We start from the raw sequence: 24,969 nt of genomic DNA on the forward strand, positions 1-24,969 counted from the left end.
CTCTCTCTCAGGTCCATGGGAAGTGTGTGTGCAGACACAACACTGCAGGTGATCACTGCGAGCGCTGCGCTCCTCTGTACAACGACAGACCGTGGCAGCCTGCCGATGGACTGACGGGAGCACCGCATGAATGTCGGAGTGAGTCAAACAAAATTGTTCACACCTTTTTCCACCACAGGACTCTTGTATTGAAACTTAGCCTGTAAATCTTAAATCTAGATCCAAGCACCTAGATGGCACAAATGGCAAACATTTGAGTCTAATCCTGATCCTTTGGTGTCGGCTCTTGCTATCATTGTGACATGATAGGGATAGGGAACGTGAGCTGGGTTTAGACCATCGTGAGACAGGCTGGTTTTACCCTGTTGGTGATGTGTGAAAGCAAAGTTAAATGCAGCTGATAATAAATAATCGAAAAGTTCTTTTCCCATATAAAAAAACAAAAAAAACCCCAAAAACCTTATTTGATATAAAACTGGCTCTTTAAGGTTGTCTCCTTGAGCAGCCATGCATCAGTCCCGACGCCCCTGTTATATTTCAAACCCTCCCTGCACGTACTCACAACTGAGCAAACGGACCCAACTTGGCCTCTGGCTATGGCCACGAGTGCGAACACCAGTTTTCCCTGGAAGAGTCCACAGTGTTCAAACCTGAAGCTGCAAATCAGGTCAGAAAGGTGAACAGGGCCATTGAGTTCAGGTTAACATCTTGAGGTATCTGAGAAGAGAATACATGGTTTAAAAGCAGTCTTTACTCATAATCAGCCATATTTGCCCTTTAGAACAAATCCAGGAGGTTATTTAAAGCCTTCATACTTTACTAAAATATCAGAACGAACAGCCTCCAAATGCTCTCTGAAATATTTGTACATATAGCCAGTTGCCAGTCTGATATTTTCATTTTTGATGACTATCTTCTTCTTCTCACACCAGAGTGCAAGTGTAACGGACGCGCTCAGAACTGCCGCTTTGATTGGACAGCATGGCGAGAGTCTGGCCAGCGAAGCGGAGGCATCTGCGATTGTCTGCACAACACCGAAGGGCGACAGTGTGAGAAATGCAAGCCAGGCTTTTACAGAGATCCCAACCGACCGCACGCCGCCCCCGACTCCTGCAAACGTAAGCTGCACACACATTTTACTAAACTACAGTGGGAGGCAGACTTTTAGGAGCACAGTTGGTGGCATCAACTTTATTAGAGATCGTCAAATGTTTCAGATGTAAATTTAAAATTAACAAGCCCACAAAATGAACTGTATGTGCCCCATGAATTAATCTATGTTAGACACCCTTGATGTAAGTCTATATACCCTCATTGGTAACACTTTGCTGGTGCCAAGTTGGACCCTTTGTCCTTCAGAGCTGTCTTAGATCTTCATGTCACAGATCCACCAAGGTGCTGGAAACATTTCTCAGAGCTTTCATAGAGGTCAGAAGTTCATATTAACGTGAAAATCATGGCAAATTCTGACCCTTCAATCTGAATCTTGTAGCAGAAACAGAGTCTTGTCAGAGCAGGTGTGAATTTTAGCCTCAGTTTCCTGTTCTTAGTTAATGGGAGCGGACCTGGTGTGATCTTCTGCTGCAGTAGCCCATCTAACATTTCATCCATACCTTGGATGAAACGAGTAATCAAGTTGCTTCTACTGAAGTATTTTTTTAAATGTGAAAGAGCAGCTAAAAGCTCAGCCGTGTTCTTGACTGTCCATTTACTTTCTACAGTATATTTTATAAAACTGCTATCTATTTGGAATGATAATAGGAATTTCACTGGCACACGACATTCAGTATGGAGTCACAGCATTAGACCAGTGGTGACAAATGCACCACACTGGCACAGCCCTTTGATTTTTCTCAGGAATGCAGAGGACGGAGATCACAAGCTGGAACATGCTGCATAACACTCAGTCCTCACGGGCACCTGTGTGTGTGTGTGTGTGTGTGTGTGTGTGTGTGTGTGTGTGTGTGTGTGTGTGTGTGTCTCTCAGAGGCAGCAGATGCCCCATTCTCCATCCAGTTACTCCATAGTTAATCATCAGATGGAGGCATACTTGCGTCTTGACTCAAAGCTCATCATAAAACTCCTGCTTGTCCATCTCGGTTTGTTCTGCCATTTTTAAGATGTGACTCAGAGCTTGATTGTTAGCTGTGAATGTGTGACGGTCCTTTCTCCGTCACTGTGTGTGTGTGTGGGGGTTGTGATGAGGTGAGTCTTAAGTAAACATGAGATAGTCATCCATAAACACAGACCGGTGGCTACAGTCTCCCTCTGATTATCTGTCAGATTTGTGAACTCATCCCCACAGGTATGCTGGAAATGAACGCCAAGGAAAGTGTGTGTGTGTGTGTGCGTGTGTGTGTGTGTGTGCGTGTGCGTGTGTGTGCGTGTGTGTGTGTGTGTGCGTGCAAGCAAATCTCATTAAAACCTAAAGACTATCAAGTAGCAGCAGACCGTTCAAAAACACAGAGAGGGAAGAACATGTTGGCTATCAGCCCAATTTGCCGTCTTTCAGGGTTTGATTTCATCGTGCATTATATAATTCAAGAGATTCATTTCAAGATAAATACAGGCAGACATTTATAAGAACCTGTAAAATACTCAGGAGCAAATCTGTGTCTGGGCATGAATAAATCATGTCTGAAAAACAAAAAAAAGTGTCTGCAGCTCTGCTCTACAAAAGACAGACTGTATATGAATGGCCACCAGAGGGGTGGGGAGTATTTTGGTCATACAAATCCAAAATGATCCAATTTCTTACCTGATTTATGACCTCATTAACACATTAGTTTAGTTTATAATATAATTCAGTAGTTTCTAGAGGTGGCACGATACCACTTTTTTATGTCCGATACCGATATCATAAATTTGAATATCTGCCGATACCGATATGAATCCGATATAGTGTGTTTTTTAATCAATAAAACTGTTTTTTAATATATTGCTGCATTTTGTATAAGTTCATACTCAAGTTTAAATAAACAACAACACTAAAGCTATTCTGTTATACCTGTATGTAAAAAATACACTGCACCCAAAATATTTCATAGTTCAGCAATACTGATCAATCTAATAACCTTAAACCTACACCATCCTTCCTATTCTGGTATTTTAAAGAGTACTTAGCAGAAATATTAAGCAACCTAACTAATAGGGTTGCAAACTCCCAGCAAAAAAAAAAAAAAGGGGAACCACCCCCCACCTCATGATGCTTAATCGACGTAATCAACTTTAATTTGATGCAGTGTGGGGGGGAAAATGCACAGAAATAAATTATTTTTCAAGAATAATTAAATAGATTCAACATCTTTCCTCAACAAAATTGCAGACTGCACAGATGGTATCTTCCCAAAGGAAAAAGTACTATAGCTTACTAGGGTATATTAGACTTAACAGTCACTATATACAGTAATGGACTTCTATATATTTTACATAAGATTAAAACTTTGGGTGTAAGATTCAGATAATTATTTAATAAAAGCTAGACATTTTAAATGAGAATAAGAAAGAAAAGTATGTCTTTGTGCCCCCTTTTCCCTGTTCATGCCCTATCGGCCCCCCTGGCAAAACTTTGCTAGATCCGCCCCTGCACAGTTACCAGCCGTCAGCTACGTAGAAAAAGATCCTGGTGTAGAAAGTAAATAAATTCTAACAACAGCTTATCAAGGATAAACGTGCTGCTGTTGTTCAGCCGCTGGTTTCCTCTTTCTGGCGCGAAGTGGGCCAAAAACAAAGAAGAGAGACAGACTCGCGACAGAAAAGTCGATCAGGTGATCATTAATCAGTTTCATGATTGAAGTAGCAGCAAGAAGAGGCAGTCGCTCCATATATCGGTTGTTAAGCTTAACGCTGGAATGCTTTACAAACATTCAGAGATGAACTTACACACTTGCTTTACTTCTCTCTGGGATAACTTCCTCTGAGATGAAATGCCGGTTTGGTAGCCAAGCTACAAATACACACAGCTGCTCTATCACTTGATGCATACTGCTCCGACGTGCTACGGTTATGAGCCGAGTTACGCCGTGTCGCAAGTTTTGTGAGGTGCTTTTTTGATATTTAATGGATCGGATTACATTTTTTATTTCTCTCCGATATCCGATCCAGTAATTTAGGTCAGTATCGACCGATACCGGTAATATCAGGTCGGTCCATCTCTAGTAGTTTCCAGTCATTTTTACTACACAGCCTTATGCGTTTTGGAAATTATGATCCTATTTAGAGTAAAATAAATGAAACCTTGTGACAGAAGGGTTATTACTGTATGAGTCCTAGGTTCTTCAGGAGGATCCACACCTCGCTTATCCAAACTAAGATAGCTGAGGCAAAATGCCAAACTCAACACTTCAAAACAGAAGTTCATCAGCAGAAAAAAATAGAATGAAAATTAACAATGAAGTTTAAAAAAATAACTTCTTTGTAGTTAAAGAGTTGTAGTTAGAGTCGCTGTTAGTTAACGTAACAGCGTTATTCTAGAAGAAAGTCTTGCCATGAAACTAGCAGCCAGCAGGGGGGGACTCCTCTGGTTGCAAGAATAGTCAAAAGCAACCCTTCAGCTCCCTGAATCTGTGACCTTAGTAAACACAGTTAAAATTAACTTTAAACTAGGGCTCCAGATGATTAATTCATCAGGATTTATAGTCATTTATTAAACACATATTCCTAATTGGAGACAAACAGGAGGATAAAACAGGGTGTGCTTCTCCATCACCTTACGGTTGATAAATTGTTACTGTATGAGTGTACAGTGTTCTGGGTTTCAGATCCACTTGTCATGTCTGGTTTCAGTACACTAAAATAGCAATGGTGGAAACACATCTCAAAGCTTCACTTGTGTATGAATTCACTAACCAGTGGGCGATGTCACAGTGGCTTTGTCTGTTTTTTATAGACACTGATTGGCCAGTTTGTTACGTACAACTTCCTGCTACCAAGTTGAACCCCTTCTTGCCCTGTGAACTACCTTAACTCTTTGTGGCACAGATTCAACAAGTTGCTGAAAACATTCCTCAGAGATTTTGGTCCATGTTGACATCCATGATGCAAATCACCTGTTCCACTACATCCCAAATGAGCGCTATTGGACTGAGATCTGGTGACTGTGGAGGCCGTATGAGTACAGTGAACTCATTGTCCTGTGTTATCCTGCTGGAAGCAGCCATCAGAAGATGGGAACACTGTGGTCATAAAGAAATGGTCAGCGACAATGCTCAGGCGGTGTTTAAACAAACACCATTATATCACCAGATATTTCATTATATGACCATTGTCCAGTTTTAGTAAGGCTATGCAGATTGTAGCCTGAGTTTCCTGTTTTTAACTGACAGGACTGGCAGCTGGTGTGGTCTTCTGCTGATGTAGCTCATCAGCTTTAAAGTCTGAGATGCTCTTCTGCATCCCTTGCTTGTAGCAGGTGGCTATTTGAGTTACTGTTGCCCAAGAGATGGATGTTTGGGGAAATTCCAGTAGACAAGCAGTTTCTGAAATGTGGAGACCATGCCACCTGTGATGTTCCATAACTTTTTAAGCTTGCCATGTCCTGCAGCATGTGTACCACTCTTCTAGCCTCGTATGGCAACATTAGCATAAATCATTATGTTGTTCCAAGTCTCTTGCTGTTCTGTCTGGCAGTTCAGGAACAGTGAGTAGTTGATGAATTGCATACTGTATGGACTTATACAACCTCATTTATTGTCCTTCCAGATTTTCTAACGTTTTCTCACATCTCTGCATCTCTGATAAGGTCACAGAAACAGATGCATGCCTTCTTTACAGCAGGTGTGATTTCAGTCATTAGGTTCGGTGCTTTACACCCAAAAACTCACCTCTGGGATAATAACTAATGAAGGCTGATTGATTAGAAAAAAGGAGCAACAACATGCTTGGAGAACCCCTAAAATGAAGGTTCAGGTCGTGTAATCCCACTGCAGCAGCTCGCTGACAATGGAGGAATTTCCCTCCGTTGTGAGGAACATTTTTTTCATTCCAGCCTCTGAGGGGCCCGCGAAAGAAAACACTCTTGTCAAGCTTCACGCAAGCTGGTACACACCAAAGCAGTTTATCAGGAGGGAGAGTTACAGTGTGTGTTTGTGTGTGGGGATTTATGTCTGTAGTGGGTTTTCTCGTGGTTGTTTGGGCAGGTGTCATATCATGTCTCAGCACACGCTCATAAAGTCTTCATTGTCAGAGCTCTTGCAGCTGACAGGTTTCTTAGACGCACATATTTGCTTACAGGAGTTGTTGCATTGTGAATCCTTCAAGTGGTCATAAATTTTCACACAAATATGAAAATTCACACGCTTGCCAAACACACCGTCACACGTGTCTTGGTTTTAAATGGCACTGAGGTGGCGCTGCAATCTCTATTAATTATTTACCTGTGCAGGATGCTTCCTAAGAAAGAGTGCTGATATGGCCTTTTTTACATGCCCACATCTATAAAGGATATAAATGTGATATCTTTATGATTTTATTGGTACTGTATTGCTAGGTCTTCTGATGGAGTTCAATCTTATCTTTGTGTGGGTGAGTTGTCTGATAAACTGTTTGGTTTGACAGTTGACATCGTTCTCTTGGGTCAAAGGCACAGTTTGGGTCATGTAACTCCCGTCGCCTGTTATTGTATTTACAGCGGTGTGGAAAAAGTGTTTGCCCACTTCCTCATTTCTATTTTTTAGCATTCAAGTCACACTTAAATGTTTCAGATCATCAAACAAATTTAAATATTAGACAAAGATAACACAAGTAAACACAAAATGCATTTTCAAATGAAGGTGTTTATTATTAAGGGTAGGGGGAACCTACATGGCCCTGTGCGAAAAAGTGATTGCCCCCTAAACCGAATAACTGGTTGGTCCACCTATTAGCAGCAACAACAGCAAACAAGCATTTGCAGTAACTGGCAATGAGTATTTTACAGCGCCGTGGAGAAATTTTTGCCCACTCATCTTTTGCACAATTGGAAGGTTTTCAAGCATGAGCTGCCTTTTTAAGAGCATACCACAGGATCTCAGTCGGATCTCAGACTCCTCTTTCAAACCATCTGAGGAGGAGTGAAAGAAGCCATCTATGTCCACTGTGAGCGACCATCTTTGAACAGAGGCGGGGGTTTACGACACCAACTCTCTGCCATCTATAATCCAGTTTTGAGATCCCTTCCCAGACGCCTTAACGCCCACTCACATCCTGGGCCATCTGACCTCAGGAATTCGCATGATAAGGTGGGGCCAGGTTTCACAATGAACACACCCGAAACTCTGGCTGATTGGGACCCACACCCAGTTTCACACCTTGGCTCAGGCGATTAGAGGATCATCAGGGGGTCCTTTTGTCCCTCTGTGGGGGGATACTCCCACTAGGTTTATATCTGGGACTCTCCACCATTTGACCTTAGAACTGAAGAAGCTTCTCGGATGAGAGGTGAAACGTCTTCAAGTAACTTAAAGAAGTCCAGACGCTTTTTCTTTGCAAGCTCCTTTGACCACTGTACTTTTGGAGTACTTCTGGTTGGCCGGTCACTCCTGGGACGCTCCACCACTGTTTCATGTTGTTTGTATTTGTGTATAATGGCCCCTCACCATGGTTCCTTGGAGGCCTAAACCTTTAGAAATGGCTTTGTAACCCTTTCCAGACTGATAGATGTCTGTGACTTTGTTTGTCAGGTCTTTAGATCGTGGCATGATGTGTTCCTTTTTATAAAACTATTTAGATAAAACTAGATTTCTTGTGACTAATCTTAACTGGCATTAGCTTACCTCCCAACATGGATCAGTTAATGGGAGCAGCTAACTGAAAAGAACTGTGTGCTGAGACATGGCTTACGTTATAGATATTGATTATCTTTATTGTTTCTGCCAAGTTATGTGACTGTTGTGGTTTGTTTTTGTTTGAGTGTTTGTTAGGAGCTTAAAAAATCATTTGTGGAGCTCCTGGAGGCTCAGTTACATTTAGTGGTAGGATAAAGAATTCAATTATTCAGGAGGGGCTAGGAATACAGCTACTCCACATTGAAAGGAGGCAGCTGACTAGGATTCCTTCTGGGTGGCTCCTGGGTGAGATGGTCTTGGCATTTCCTCACGGGAGGAGGCCCCAAACCAGACCCAGGACAAACTTAGGAGATTACATCTTCCAAACCTTCCTCTCCCCAGGTCTTAGCCAGCCTAAGACCTGGGGAGAGGAAGGTTTGGGTTTCTCTGCTTAGGCTGCTGCCCCTGAGACCTTGCCCCAGATGAGCAGAAAAAAACAAATTCAGTCTTTTTATCTCAAACTTTTACTAGCATACAGTTTGTTTTTGTTTGTTTGTTGTTGTTTTTTGTATTTTTAGGCTTTTTAACCTTCTAATAGCACAGAAAGCCGAGAGAGAGTAGCAGCAAAAGGGCAACATTAGATTCAAACCCAAGACTCTGCAATAGCAAAGCATATGTGTTGCCTCCTTAACCCACATGAGCTACACCAGCACTCAGAGTTTTTGCAGTTTAATCATAAAAACTCAGTGGTGCTTCTGTTTATCTACAAACTTCAAGCATTCATGTGCATTTCACTGCTGAGGTGGGGAAAACGCCTATATAAACTGATAAGCTTTAAAAACTTTTCATGTTGACTGTTGTATTTCTATTTCGGAACAATTTATCAAATAAAGTCCGTGAAGTGCTCTGATAACAGTTTGAAGGCAAACATGCTTTAAGGTCAGGAATGAACTCTAATCTTTGTTTCTAAAAGCATGCCATCTCATTTGTTTATAGTCGTCGATGTGAATTTAACACATTCAGTTCGGTTTGAGAAAACTGCCTGATTCAGACCTCTGGCTTAAAGTTGTTGTTTTTTCTTTTTTCTCCACCATGATTTATTTGAAAAAGGAGCTTGAGGGAGCTTCTGGGTGTACAGTAAGTAGTCATTTACTGGCAGTCAGGCTTCAAGCATCATTAAACACAAGACAAATGACTTCAAACAACACCCCTTCTTTGTTTCTCTCTGCGGTTTATTTATGGGGGAGGCCTGACAACTCCGGGTCCCAGCAGACAGCAGTTTTCTCAGACGTCCAATGGAAACATGGGTGGGTGTTCAATAAGGTGTGTTCATTGTTTTTGGAGGTTGTTGGAAAAACACCCTATCGGTACACAATTAGAGGGCTGAGAGTTTTACCGTATGTATTTGTTCATATATCCATGTGAGGAGGATTAATTTGAGTTTTAGACCTTAAAAGCATATTGATCGACTTTGGGAAAAAGCTTAGGATCACAAATAAAGAAGTATAAACATCTGTCTTCATGTGATTAAAAAAACAGAGACGCCTTTGTGTTTTAAGTGGCTGCCACAAAAGCAGACAATAGAGCAATTGATGAAATACTTAAGTGCAGGTGATAAATAGTAATTTGCTAATCAGCAGACTGTCAGACCTTTGGACTCACTGCTTTTCTTTAGTCTTTTGTATAGTATTTCTGAACAGGTATTTCATTAGGTACACCTTGTTGGTACCAGATTTGACACTCTTTTTGCCTTAAGAATTGCCTCAATTCTTCATAGCATTGATTCAATAAGATTCTGCAAACAAAAGTGGCACTTAATGTGGTTTTCTGCTGCTGTAGCTCATTTGCTTCAAGGTTTGAGATGCTCTTCTGCATCTTTTGGCTCTAATAAGTGATCATTTGAGTTCTATCAGGTCAAAGCGGTCTGGCCATTCTCCAACAAAAAATATTTACCCCAGAGAATCACTAATGATTGATATTTTTCTTTTTTCTAACCATTTTCTATAAACCCTAGTTATGGTTGTGTGGGAAAATCAGTTTCTGAATTATTCAGATCAACAACATACCACGCACATAAGAATTTATGACTATGAATTCAGTAATGAACTGACAACATGTCCAGTATGTACCTCGCCTCTCAGATAGTGCAAGGATGATGTTTTGGTATCATCTACCATTAAAAACCTTCCAATCTAATTTAATTTCACCTTTTTCTTCCCCAGCATGTAATTGTCACCCCATGGGCTCAATGCCCTTCCACTTGGCAGACGGCTCGCTCTGTGACCCCGCAAACGGGAACTGCATCTGCAAACCAGGCGTCGGTGGAGCCCACTGCGACAGGTGCATGGTGGGATACTGGGGCTTTCACGAATACGGATGCCGTCCATGTGAATGTGCAGGAGACTGTGATCCGTTTACTGGAGACTGCATGTTTGGGTGAGTAAGAGCTTTTATCTCCTGATAACAAAACTGTAGCGCCTAAAAACAGAAGCACTGAACTTTTTTTAGTCATGACCTTGTGCCCTTATATTATCAAATATCTGCCCAGTTTTTGTACAGCAAGTACAAAGGCAGGGTCGAGACTGAGAATATGTTAGTATGGTATCATCACTCGGCAATATGTCTGCTCTGTTAAAATAGTCAAACATGTTTTTCATGTAATTATACGTAGCCTTAAATATACATATAATTTTTTTCTGCTTAAAGAGATGTTGACTTTAAGGACTTTAAGTATATTTCGATGCTATAATTCCTGTTTTATGATAACATGTATGCCGATGTTGTGTTGCAGCTCTGATCTGGAGTTGTACCACCTGGACAGAAACGCCAGTGAGTCAGTCAGAATCTTCAGAACGGACGAACTCTTCTCTGCTCTTCACTTAGGTACAATACAGAGAGTGTGTGTGCGTGCGTGCGTCCATGTGTGTGTGGTTTATCCTCCTTCACGGTCCACTGACCAAGCGTTAATGGTTAAGTAATGAAAGTCTGGCTACGCTCTCAGAAAGATGTTGAACAAAGATGTGTGTGAGTGTGTGTGCTTGTTTTACTCATGTTGTGGGGACATTAGGGACAAAAGGCAAGTCCCCGTAATTTAAATCATTACATTGCTGTATGAAGACATGCTTGAGAGTTGAGGTATGCAGATTCCAGGATGGAAACATGACTGTGTGTGTGTGTGTGTGTGTGTGTGTGTGTGTGTGTGTGCGTGTGTGTGTGTGTGTGTGCAAGGACAGTTTCCAAGTGGAGGTCTCTTCTCGCAGACCCTCAGTACCACCACACTGTAACTCCAGCTTTTATTGGCACATTCCTCACTGGACGCCACACACTGTACTTATTATTAGTCTTAGGACATCACATACAGTATCTGAGGCAACACGCGCGCACACACACACATACACACACACACATAGAGAAAAAGTTATTTATTTATGCTACAAATATGAAACTGTTCTTGCATGTCCCCCCTGCAGAGAAGTGTGAGTGCCAAGAGCAAAGTCTGACCAACAGCAAACTCTTTTGCACGATGAATTATGCATATGGTAAGCATTCAAACATCTCCAAACATGCACTGTAACTCATGTAAGCCTGGCTTTACCTGATTAGTTTAATGCATTTAAATGTAAATCATCTATTTTACTGTATTTATGTCTAACATTGTTATACTCATGCTCATTGATTCAGTCTGTCTTTGTATTTTAATTATACGTACTTTATTTATCCCGCAAGTTGGTAAATGAATATGTTACAGCAACCAAAACATTAAACAGAACCTGTAATAAAATGGTTCATTAAAAAATTACAAAAGCAAAATAAAAGTCAAGATTTTTTTTGTTTGTTTTTGAAGATTTATTTTGGGGTTTTTTGCCTGTAGCTTGCATTGAGGACGTTAGCTAAAAGCAGTAATTAGCTAAAAAGTGGAACGCACATCATAAATGGCAAATTTTTGCCTTCAAACTAAATGTTACAGCTGAAACCAAAACCTTTCAAAAGGTGCAGCTTTTGTTTTGAAGACGAATCTTTTCCATTTTTAGTCTGCTGTTCGCTTCTCAGAGTTTCACTACTGCTTAGAGGGGTAGGCAACTCCAGGCCTCGAGTGCCAATGTCCTGCAGGTTTTAGATGTGTCCTTGATTCAACACAACTTACTCAAATGGCTAAATTACCTCCTCAACATGTCTTGAAGTTCTCCAGAGGCCTGATAATGAACTAATCTTTTGATTCAGGTCTGTGGACCCAGGGTGATATCTAAAACCTGCAGGACACTGGCACTCGAGGCCTGGACTTGCCCAACCATGGCTTAGAGATTAGTTGGCAAGTGTTTGCAGACAATTTGGCATCTTTCATGCAAACTTCAGGCAACCACCCTGTACCCTGTTAACTCTTCTTTACAAATATAAAGACAGCATACAAGAATAATAATTAAAACAAGCAAGAACCTGATGTTTACCTTCAGTTGCTCAGCTGATATTTGTCTGCTCATGTTCACTACCTAATGCAGGTCAAATCGTTCACAGCATTTGCATTCTGTTTAATGGGCAGCAGGGGGCGACTCCTCTGATTCCAAAAAGCCTTAACCCTCGCTCCGTGACCTCTAAAAACACTTTCCAGTTGAGTTTATGATCTCAGTTTCTAGTTTAAGGTCACACTGAATAAAACCTGAAGTTAATTTTATAAATTATGGTCATTATTAAAGTCACAAAGGAGGAAAAGCCTAAGTTGGCTAACGAGTTGAAAAGTACAACAAATGTTAGTCGTGCTCACCTTCATGAATGTCTGAAGAAAGCATCACAATTCACTTTCTTTACTTTAAAAAGTCCCAGCATTCAGAGGAATGATTAATTCTGCTCCAGCCCCTCGGGGGGGGGGGGGGGGGGGGAAGAAAACCTGATCTGAGTTTCAAGCTGATCAGATTAAAACTTTGTTTGAAGTTCATCCAGTAACCAAACTTTCCACGACAGCCTCCTTCCATAGATCACATTGTTTTGTCGCATTTTAATGCAGAAAGCAGTTGTTCAGGTGTAACAACACTCCAGCTCTGAAGGTCTTGTTGCATTTCTCCCTGACTTCCAGTGCTGAAGGTGAGAGTGCTAGCAGCTCACGATAAGGGCTCCCATGCTGAGGTGGAGGTCAAAGTTCAGAAGGTACTCAGTCAGAACACCAAAATGAAGATACAGCGTGGTCGCGTCACCCTTTACCCCGAGTCCTGGACCGCACGGGGCTGCACCTGCCCTATCCTCAATCCAGGCAAGAATCGCACATCCAACTTTGTTCATTGGTAACATCCAAAATGTGCTTAACCCCTCTGACCTCTCCTCACAGGCGTGGAGTACCTGGTGGCTGGCCACTTGGATCGTAAGCGGGGCCGCTTCCTGGTCAACATGAAGAGCTTTGTCAAGCCTTGGAAAGCAAGTTTGGGCCGCAAAGTTCTCACTTTACTCAAGAAAGACTGCAATTGGTAGATGAGTAATTTAGAAAAACAGCACCGGAGGGACAGCTGACGTGACGGATGTTGGTTTCCCATCTTCTAGGTGTGGATTATTGGGTCGCACAGGTCTGAGAGCAGGTTTTTAAGGAACAGGGACTAAGATTGAGGCCCTACCAGTTTCCACTGCTGAGAGCTCAAAGCTAGTGGCAGACTGCACAAGCTAAAAGCACACAGGACGCAATTTCATTAAGACACGTCCATCTCACATCTGTCTCTAATTCTTGCATTCTCATATAGGAGTCAAGAAAATGTTTTCTTTGCTGTCGCTGCTGCAGCTCAAGAATTTCAGCAGCATGTCCGAGAACTGAGCGACACTTTCTCCTCCTCTGCAGCACTTTATCCTCAGAAGGACAGAAGGAGGGAATATGGACACACAAACAGAGGAGCATTAATAATACAAACTCGCACACACGTAAAACCTTCCTTTTTTGTTTTGTTTTTTACAGTGGACACACAGAGGCAGCAAGTGTGTGTGCTGCAGACACAATGTGCGAAGTGTGACGCTGAACAAGCCATACAAGCCACTACAGGTGGTTAAATCTTAGCCAGTCCAGGTATGCCTGTGTTGAAATCAGAGCGACTGGATTTCACCCCAATCGTGAATGTATTTGTCTGTGTGTGTGTGAGAGAGAGAGGAAGAGAAAGAAAGAGAGAATGTGGTTGAATGCAGCAGTATATATATATATATATATATATATATATATATATATATTATGAGCACAGTCCAGATTGAGTCCAGCTCTTAAGCTTTTCTATAGTTTTCAACCGTTCCAATGTTTATAATGCAGAATGCTGTACATTAATTTTGCTCATATTTACACTCAGAAATCAGAAAACTTGTTATTCCTTCCTTTTTGTGCTCATGTACAGTATTATTTTGTATATATCTATATAAATATTATGCCATATCTTTCTCCAGTTGTTTTTTTTTCATGGTATTATTAAAGGATAACTTCAAATTTCGTCTTGTTTTTGTCACTTGGCCATCGTTTATCAGCACTGATAAGCCTTCTGATAAACTGCAGCGCCTTCAGAAAGCCTACAGAGGGAAGAAACACACGATTGGGGCCAAACGAGCAACATCTGTGCTTACCAGTACAGTTTGCAAAGTGATGCAATTAAAATTGAGGCCCCTTGTGAGAAATAATTTTCCACTGTTTTGCTATTTGAAGATAAAACTGACCCTGAATGTGATCCTGTTTGAAAGTCTGGCACAAGCAACTAATAAACACGGGAAATAAAATCTGTCTATAAAATCAAGCAGCTGTAGTTCAGACAGGTCATGAAGTCAAGCTCAGCTGCAAAACCTGGCACTTCATCTGATCTCGTATGCCAGCCCGCATCACCTCATACCTATCTTCACATCCAACTGGCAAATCTTAAGATTCAGTGTCTTGGCAGCATCCCAAAAATAGGCTGCCGAGGTTATTAGAAAGAAAGCTCTTCTAAGGGACATTTGAGTCTGCCTTCAAAAGTGAGTAAATCCCCACAAAGTCACATGTTAACATTCCCGACTTTACATTTTTGGGATCTATAGATGGTTGAATGTTTGTATAAATCCATGTGGAGTTTTAGTGACTGATTGTCTTGTATTTTATTGTGCCTTCACTGTGCCTCTGCATTGCTCTCCTACAGTTTACAGATGATATACTGATTTAACTAAATAACTTGGCAATTAACTCTTGGGTCCAATTATGGCAACTTAAGCCTCCAATAAAACCAATGTGGTGGTTTACATCACTTTAACTAAGGGTGTTTTTATGCCTATGGTTAATTTACTTTGGTCCAAATCAGTCGATAAATAAACTTGTAGTATTTTCCCCGTCGTTTAGTTTCAGGATGAAGATGGTGTGTTCTGGTAGAAGTGGATAACATGGAGCAATATCTCCATTTGTATGTTTGGTGTACTGTCGAATCTCAGAATGGAAAGCTGGTCATGGGAAGGCATTTAGCTCAGACTTGCAGGGTCAGATTGAGGTCGGATCACACTCTCACCATAAATTAACCGCTCTGGAGTTTCTCTAAGTCGTCTTATTGTAGTTGTTTAGGTTCACATCTGCACAAACAAAACGCACCAAGGGGGGAAATGAAGAAGGCATCAATTGTGTATGAAAACACCCTCAGTCTCTCTTTTATGTGCAGTCTGAGAGGCAGAGAAGGCAGGTCCCAAACTGAACTTTTCTCTACCAATGAGAGTGAAGGATACTGTTCACAGATATATGATCGGGGTACATTGGCAGTTGGAGTGATGCATGATGACCAAAATCAATGTTGTTGCTTCCCAAATGTGTAAAAGAAAACTGACAAGAACAAGAATTAAAACGGTGATGGACAAAACTGCAACAAAGTAGAAAAACTGTCTTGTTGAGCAACCTCCGTTTGCTGCTGAAGCCTTGCTGCTGACGCGCATATTTTCAACAACAATCGATATGACTGCCAAGACCTTGAAATACTTCACATAAACGGGACAAAAATATCCTTATCACACTGCTCTCTTTCCCACACACACGCCTCCTGCTCCTCTCCCTGTGTCCCTTCGCATTAAGTCATCCATCACTCCTGCTCCCAAAACACTCTCCCCTACATTTGCACAGCACCGCAGAATGTAGACCACAACAGAGGCGCCAGGGCCGGCGCACACACTCCGTTTGGCTGTAGACTTGGTGCGTGTTTTCCACTCGCCATGACGTGGTTGGCTGAGAGGTGTGGACACATTCCTGGCGCGTCAAGCAGAGCACCGTGGCAGGTGGGGTCAAAGGTCGCTCACCTGTCTACCTATCTCACCTCAACAACAAGAGGTGAGCATGAGTGGATATTTTCTCACAGCCAAACCGGATAGCCTCTTGTACCCACATTTCCCCGTTTGCGGCCCATTCACAGATTTGTGGCAGAGGGGTCACGGCTCCACTGTTTCCAGACAGCGGGGTAAGGGGTGAACGAGTGCATACGCTAAGAGGAATGTGACCACGAGAACTGCCACAGTACAAGTAGGGAGATATAGATTTACTTCCTTTTAATGTTAAATTGGACTTTATATATCACAGCATTTATTTTGCATTAGCGTGTGTTACCAATTCATACGTTTGGATAGGATTTAGGAGTATCTATTTGAAAAATAAGATTCATTTGCAGATACAATAATTCAGGGATTCAAGGATTCAAGGAGCTTTATTTGTCATTCGCATCACATGTTAACATGAGGTGGACCGAAATGATGTACACACGGTCCCGGAGTGAAAAGAAACAAAAATAATGAAGAAACAGATTTTTTTTTTTTTAAGTAATAAAAAAATATTTGTTTTTTGTTTTGTTTGTTTTGTTTTTTTTTTAACAAACAGAAATGACATGTAATAACACAAAACAATAAATAATACTATAACTGATATAATAATAATTATGAACCCAAGGTAGTAGTATAGAAGCAGAAAAAAATAAGTCAAAATGTATAGTTGCTTTCTCAGTTTCAAGTTATTTTCTCGGAAGTTTGAGTTAGTAAGTCCAGATTTTGAGATAATAAGATGAAATTTTGACTCATGGATGGCAACAGTTTTTGTTTTTTATTTTTTGCAGTGGCAGAAAAAAGCTTCAATACAACAAGCAGATGTAAGTGCACTAAGCAAAGAGAAAACACAAACATTGAAAGGTAAAAAGAGCGTAAAACACACAGGTTAATCAATAAAATGACAATAAAATAGTTAAAATAATTATGTAAAACAATGAGTTAAAACTAATAAAAGCAAATAAAAATAATAGAGCAAAAAGTGATAAAATAAGCAGAAATTTGGTAAAATTATATTAAAACCAGAAATAAGACTCCCGTAACACATCAAATACAGTCACCTTAAGGTGCTTTACACTGTAAGGTGATAATCAACTCTGAACGTGCTTTTAACAGGAAGAGACCAGCGTTGAAACCAGGCTCAGAGAGGGGCAGTTGTGATTTTAATGCCTTTTTCATCCCAGTGTGCTAAAAAAATGAACTGAATTTACAGAAAAGTAACAAAAAGAAAAAGAACAAATGGAAAAGCTCTCATAAACTTTTTTATAGTCTTTTCTGCCCTCCCACTAAGCAAGCTTACTTCTAATTGGTTGCCCCTCGTAAGCATCAAGTATGAGCAACATGGGTGGGTGGAGCATCTGTGCTCAAAGCCAGAATGATTGCAGGTTCACAGTATGCGTACTTGTGTGTACTGGTGTTCTTGTGTAGTACTGCAGCTCAGTACAGAAGTTAAATTAGACCAACAGTGAATAATATGAAGCCGAAATAAGGTAGGTTAGTACATGGCTTCAAGGAAAATAAACAAAAACGACACTGAATATGTCGTTTTTGACTATGACGGTATTACACCAACCTCAATTTAAGTGAAATTCAGTTTTTCATTTTTAAAAACTGTGTGTGAACTTTTTCCCACTTCTAAAGTGACACAAGCCAAAGAGAACTTTGAGAACTGCGGGATTAGACAGTGAAGGAGGTGTTTGTGGGAACTGGCCTTGAAGTGTAGACGCAATAGGAAGCCACAAACACGTGCGCTGCTGCAGCTGAACCATGGACCCCCCCCCATCCCCATCCTTCTTGTTGGTTCTCTCAGTCATTGTCCCAGGACTGACTGGCCATTCTCAGCCTGCGATGGAGATGTCCTACAGGGGGGTTGCATGCTGTGGGAAACTAGTTGATGAATGAGTGTTTGGCATGCTTGCATAGATGCATAGTTTGCTCCAGTATAGTTTGTGTGTGTGTGTGTGTGGGTGTGTGTGGGTGTGTGTGTGTGTGTGTGTGTGTGTGTGTGTGTGTGTGCACGCACACGTTATTGTAGTAATACTGAATACATGCATATGTGTGTGCCTGTATGAACACAATGCCTCACTTGTGTTGCTATAGAAGTGGAGTTATGGCCTTTGTCCTGTCAGCATTCTTGTGTTGCTGTTGGCTCTGGAGTGCATGGCAGCTCCCGCAGGCTTGGGGACAATAACACCCCCCACCAAACACATACAACCCCCCACCTTCCCTTCCTCACTTGGAGTCACAATGCGCCTCTTGGGCAGCACCCATCACCCTGAGACAAACAAAAATGGCCTGCTCAGGGTGTCAGAGCAATATCCACCCAGAGGACCACAGGTATTAAAGGAGGCCAATTAAGTTTAAAAATATTTCCTCCTATAAATGTATAGTTACAGTGGTCTAATAAATTTAAAAGAGATATGCAGTTTTCTTTGCATCAGACTGCTTCCAGATGACAGGAATGCAACAGTAACACAAATAAGCACTCATTAGGTTCAGAACTCAATAACATGAAAGCATGGATCCATCCTGCTTCGTATCAGTGGTTCAGCCTCCTGGTGGTGGTTCCATAGAGAGTAAAGTCACTTCAGAAGGCAGAAGGAGGTCCAACATGATACTATTAGGAGTACCTAATGAAGTGACAGGAACTTGTAAAGTGGATGTTTTGGGCTCCACACTGAAGCCTCAGCATTAGCCTTTTGGCAGAACTAACTATTTCTGGATAAAAGGTTGGAGAGCTTAAATCTGTAAACTGCAGGGGTGCAATGCCCACGAAGTCACATCCTTTCATAGCTAATTAGTGCTAAAAACAAGAAATACTAGTTTTAATTACCAAAACTGAAGCATAAACTTCATGGATTTTCACAGGAATATTAACCATGTAATCAACTCAAAATTCTCCATTAGGCTCCAACAGCAACAAACACATGCACACAGACAGTGTGGAGGTCCACTTTAATGATGAGAGATAGTGGAAGTGAGGCCTACTGATTGGTTCCAGCTTCCTGTGTTCACAAGTCTGCTTATTTCATGGAATATTTTATTTTCACATTTCTGTTTTGTTTTATTGTTTGTTGCTTTTTTAAAAAAATATATTAGCCCTATGTCTGTGTCCTTCGACTGCTTGGTCTTTTACAGTAATTAAAATATAGTTAAACTTTAACATTAAAATGAATTTCCTCTTTTATTCTTCCTTGGGTGGTGCAATTGCTCTGACTCCTAAAAGCTAGAAGCAGAAACTATGTGGAGATTTGATTTCCTCTCTGCTTTTTTCAGGGAGAAAAAGTGTGCACTGTCATGTGGTCAGTGTTATCCCCATCAGCTGTGATTCATTTACAGAGGAAATAAGCAGAATGAGGTATAGAAATCAGGCAGAAGCCTTCCTAAGAAACCATTCCTGCTATTTGGGTTGACTTAATTGCCCACAAAAGCACGCGCTTGCATTCAGACATGCATCAGGAATGTTTCTCAACACGAAGAGCAAGCCAGAACAGGGAAGGTGATGTTGACACAGCAGAGCGATCGAGACGCTACTGCTGATTATTTTAGAGCCCTCCAAACAAGGGCCAGATGTCATCAGGTCATTATGAATGAACCTGCACATCAACATGACAACAGACAGTGTTGGAGGATAAACAGACTCATCGTGACAAGCTTGCAGTGTCGATAAAAAACACATTAAACATCAGACTCTGTCAAGTCGCCAACATCTATCCGTACCAACCAGAAGAGATGGACTGGAGGTTTTAAGAGTAGAAATTACAGGAGATATGTTTGTTTACAGGCTGTAAAAGCATTTCTCCTGGCTTCACCTGTGTCTTCAACTGCTGCAAAACCAACACCACATCCAGCTGCATTAACACCACCATGAAACCATGATGGCTACCTATCAACCAACTTTCAGTAAAAACAGGTTGCAAAGCTGCAAGTTTCAATGTGTGTGTGTGAGGGATTTTATTTCTGCCTCTATGAGATCCAAGTTTAAATGGAAAGTGCATTTTAAATGGATTTTTACAGTTTTTTATAGTCCTTCTTTTGCTGCACAAGGCAATTTCACAGATTGACTTGTATGATCTTGCATCGTGCTGTAAAAGCTTCTTCCACCAGGTTTTCTCTGGACTGCTTTTAGATACCATCCCGAGGTGCTGCAAGGACATTTCTGGCAAAATCGACTAGCCTGCCTGCATCATTCTTTCACTTTGTTTTTTCAGGGCATCCGTGAATTCAGCCCTGCGTAGGCTGGTTATTTTCATTTCCTTCACATGATGAGACATACTTTCATTCCTAATACATTACTCTGTCCATTTCAGTATAAACATCCAGGATGATTTTAGCTTTTTCCATTGAGATCTGATGTGTTTTCAGTGTTCCTTAATTGTTTTAAGTAGTGTATTAATGAACTAACCTTGTGTTATTGACGGATCACCTGACGTGTTTTCTTGGCTGAAGCTTGGTAGGTTTTCAGTGTCTTCTTCCTGTCATGTGATGTCATTTGTCTCCCCTATCTGAGGCGCTCAACATAAATGTTTACTGGGAACAGTTTATCCCTCATCTTATATCTTCCCTGTGCTAATAGGTTTATGTTAGCCTAACCATAGTTCTGCAGTAACTACAAGGATGCAGATTATTACATGTCAATTACCCCAACTTCACTAACCCTCTAAACGTTGCTGGTATTTAGTTTTCTGTCTCCACTTGCATCCACAGTTATAGACAGAGCTGTACGTCAGAATATTGTACATCATCCATCCAAAAAAAAAACAAACTGTGCAAGTCTGTAGCTCTGATAGCCTCTGAGAGAGAAACAGGTGTCTGTTTACAGATTCAGCAGACACAGAACAATATTATCATCCCGTATGAGTCATATTTCTGGCCAGCTGACAAATCCAAGTCCACTGTTTACTGGCAATGTATCTCTGCTTCAATCTTCAACAGCTCCTGGGAAAAATATCTGTCTGATTGGCTACTCCAAGTCTTTGCCACCTGGTTGCTAACTTTATCTTTCTTCTGTTTGGTGCTGTGCAGGTTGTGTACAGTGGGTCTTATCAGCCTGCTGAAAACAAGGGTTCGTAAGAACTGTAAGGTTCTAAACCATACGGAAAATGTCAAAGTCAAAGGTGCGCACTAAAAGCTGGTGAGCCAGAGCCCAAAATCTCTGAATAATCAGTTAGCAACACCTGTTGTGATTTATTTAGCTATTTCGAAGTAATGCTGAGGTAATAATACTTATTAAAGTACAGGACATGAGGTCCTCAGAAGTAAAGTTAACAAAGAAATGTGTTTACTAGAGAGAGAGAGTGTGGATGAAAAGAAGACGAAAAAGGGAGGGAGGGTTTGCATGTGTGGACATGAAGGCAGTAAAGGCCTGGGGACATCGAAGGAGAAAAACATTAGAGATGATTCAGAGACATCGCATGGCACATCAACACATACCTCTTTCTCTAAGTCACTCACAAACGCCCCTAATCTCTCTCACACAAACCACTGGTCTAGTGATGTGTACACGCTCGCATTAAAAACACACACTTCTGCTGTTCAGAGGGGGTTTAACGAAGCTTGTATGGATCAGCGTCTACACTCATCTGTACCTGAGAGGGATTCTTTATAAGCAGTCAGAGTGAGCGAGTGTACAGATTGGCAGACAACATTTCCTGAATTAATCTGTACCCCTGTGTTTCATCTCTTACAGGGAGTTACTAAAACCCTTGATGTACCCTTCTGTACACTTTTGGCCTAAAATTTTTACTGTTTTCAGATTATCTGATGATTTGTTGGGAAAGTGGAGAAGCCTGTGTTTGACCGTAGAACCATTTCCTTCCACCTGTTTCACATTCTGGGATCTTGTCTTTGATCTGTAATGACATTCTGAAATCTTGCCTTTGTCTCCAGAAACTGCATTGGCGAGCTTCTTATATAATTACTATATTTTTCCCACATTGGTTGCTAAATTTGGAGTTGTGTCTGAGCAGCAGCCAGTGTGTTGTTTTTTAGTAAAGCCACTGTCTTCAACTGATAGGATCTACATAGTGAGTGCCACCATACAACTATTATTAACCCCCATGAAAGGGCTGCACCTGCATCCCACACCAGCACTCAAAGCGTCTGCCGGTACACAGTGAAGGAAAGGACAAAACACGCACACACTTGATCCATGAATGTGGTAGAGAAGGGGGTTAAAGTCAAGGAAAAATAGGCGTAATTGGGTAATTACACAACCTGAGACAGACTCACAGCAACAGGTGGAGACAGACTGAAAGCTAACTGCAATTAATATATTCTATATAGTAGTAAAAACAAATTCAGCTTTAATTAAAGGGGTTTTACAACTACTTCGTAAGCTAAACATATGAATTTAATTCATATCCTATATATAAAATATTGGCTTCTCTTCACTGTGCCTACACGTAGTTTGATAAAGCCTTTTTCCCCCCCTGTTTTAATGTCAAAATCCTGACTTTAACAGAGCACCACTTGTTTCATCTCTGTTCCCACAAATGGGCCAGCAACTAGCCTCAGCTTACCCATCATACTTTCTTTTTCATGGCTCAGGGACATTGGACCGTTTGTGATACTCCACCCTCAAAGGATGGAAATAATACCACTCATGTTATAGTGGTGTCTCTAAAGAAAAGAAAAGAAGAGAAGAGAGAGAGAGAATAAATATTGTACTGTACTGGTTTGGCAGTGATTTTTTTTGGGTGAGGTGCACTAGGACAATATCTGTATGTAAATGGTGCAACACTGCCCTCTAGTGGTACAAAACCTGCCCCACTACAGTTTAATACCCATGCCTTACTAGTGAAATCTAAATTACTACATTTAATTAAGGATTGTCATTAAGTATATGTTGAGGTGGGTTCAAGTATTGTTAGCTCACAGACTCAAAGGTAAAGCTTTAATATTATTATGGGCATCCAATCAGAATTTATAAAGAGATATCCTCTAATTCATGCTTTGATCATTAAATGTTTTCAGCTGCAGGTGTGATGGGACAGACAAGAAAAGGAGAAAAGTAGCAAAGGGCTGCTTACTAATTGAGCTTCAAGACTAAAATTAGTAATTAGAATTCACATAATGTTGTTTAGATGTCCTGAAAAAGAAAATCATTGTTTATTTTGTTGGTGGAGGTGTAGCAGCTAATGAGAATAAAGTGTATGTGACTTATTTTAGTTAGTAAAATTATACATCAACACAAATGGTCTACACTTCAAAACCTGACCACGGGATTTTCCTTTTGAAATAGCGACATCTGCTGATTAGTTAGCACTGAAAGAAATCCAAGGCCGTACATAGCGACGCTCGTTCAGCCTTCCCAGGTTATCAATCCATTATCTGGATTTGCGTTTGTTATCAGTTCACTGAGTGAATGTCTGCAAATGCATCCAACTCATTTGTTCCACATTCTTCTCTTTCTAAATTATCTTCCTCCAACCTCTTCAATGCCAGGAAGGAAATCTATAGTGGAGAGCAGAGAGAAAAAAATAACCTCCCCTCAATATCGTATAATCATATTATATCATATGATGTATTACTTGTGTTTGTCAGACATAAAAAGAATCAAAGTAAAACTGTCTGATTAATTTTGATTAATATTAATTTTGATTAATACATTTTAATGACAGTTGAAAGTTTCAGAGCTCTAATGTAAAGTCGTCCCCTTTGTATCCCACACTGAAATTAAAACGTTTATTTCATCACTCTGTGCACTACATCACCATATTCGTGATTAGCGTTCATCTCTTGTCCTTTTACAACAGTGTTGCATTTTACTGTTATACTTTCTCAGTTCTTTATAGATTTTCAATCACCATTTGATAACCTTTCAGTTGTAGGTGTCATAGGGATAATTTCCTGTGGAAGAAAAGTATTTTGATTTATGAAGCATCTCTTTTAGATTGGTAACATTTTTCACATTTACAGATCTCAATCACCATTGCCCACATATAACAGTGATTATTCCCATGCTGACACAGCCAAGAGACTGAAAATACAATAAAGGTTTTGATGGCCAGAGAGGGTTTGTGTGCTTTTTGGGGGTGTTTGTTTATGTGCATATTTACTTTTTAATTTGGTTTTGCTACCCCAGACTTGGGTTATTCCAGGTACTCATCTGGGGCAGGCAGAGTATAAAAGGAAGCCAGATGCTTTTGGTGTATGTCGATGTTCATGAATGCCTGCTGCAAGTAAAAAAGACCCCAACTTGATGGATGAGTTTTATTCCAGCCTCCTGTCCTCCAGTCTAACACTGAACAACAAGAATTAGAACCACCTTTACCAGCAATAATAATCATTTTCTGTAAGACTTTATCAGTCTCTCATATTGTTGTGGTGGGATTATGGCCCACTTTTCTTTACAATGTTGTTTCAGTTTGTTGAGGATTTCAGGTATTTCTTTAGGTACAGCGCTCTTATAAGGTGCTACTACAGCACTTCAGTCAGGGTGAGGTTTGGACTTTCACCGAGCAATTGTAGCACCTTGATTGCAAGGCCTGAAAGTCATGTCCTTAAGAAACAGGAAATAAAAATCCAGCAAAGACCTGGTGCAGGACTTGAGAGATACATGGTGCCATTCAGTTGACCCATCTACTGTTCACTGAAGCCTTAACAGAAATGGTCTCAGTGGAAAAATTGTTGTCAAGAAGTCATTCTTAAGGGAGGGAAGCAGGGAGAAAAGGGTGACTAGTTGCAGAAAACTGGATTGAAAATCAGTGGCAACAGGTGGATTTGTGGATGGTTCAAATTGTCATCATATATAAAGGAGATCAAAAGACAAGTATGGCAATGAGTGTATGCTGTAAAACACCTGTAAAACATGATGATATACACCATTTTTTTGGCTAATTATTCAAAAACAAAATGGTCAAGCACAAGGAATGGACTGAAAATCAGTGAAAAGCAGCCAATTTGCAAAGAAAATACCTTCAGGGAGCATGGAGAACTGTTCCTCAAGACCACTTTAACAAAT

General features: G+C 40.8%; 1 protein-coding gene across 1 annotated transcript in view; it reads left to right on the forward strand.

Annotated features, from left to right (window-relative positions):
- The window catches only part of ntn4 (netrin 4), a 31,969-nt gene extending 17,253 nt beyond the window's left edge, over positions 1 to 14,716 (forward strand). Inside the window, exons 4-10 of the mRNA XM_084910268.1 lie at positions 12 to 138; positions 933 to 1,118; positions 9,965 to 10,178; positions 10,534 to 10,625; positions 11,213 to 11,281; positions 12,811 to 12,984; positions 13,060 to 14,716. Of these exons, the coding sequence (XP_084766394.1) occupies positions 12 to 138; positions 933 to 1,118; positions 9,965 to 10,178; positions 10,534 to 10,625; positions 11,213 to 11,281; positions 12,811 to 12,984; positions 13,060 to 13,199 (1,002 nt within the window). The 3' untranslated portion in view covers positions 13,200 to 14,716. The remainder of the gene's footprint in view (positions 1 to 11; positions 139 to 932; positions 1,119 to 9,964; positions 10,179 to 10,533; positions 10,626 to 11,212; positions 11,282 to 12,810; positions 12,985 to 13,059) is intronic.
- The last annotated feature ends 10,253 nt before the right edge of the window (positions 14,717 to 24,969 follow it).

The sequence above is a fragment of the Perissodus microlepis genome, chromosome 17, assembly GCF_051167445.1.
Source record: "Perissodus microlepis isolate ML-2025 ecotype Zambia chromosome 17, ASM5116744v1, whole genome shotgun sequence".
In the NCBI taxonomy this organism is placed as follows: Eukaryota; Metazoa; Chordata; class Actinopteri; order Cichliformes; family Cichlidae; genus Perissodus; species Perissodus microlepis.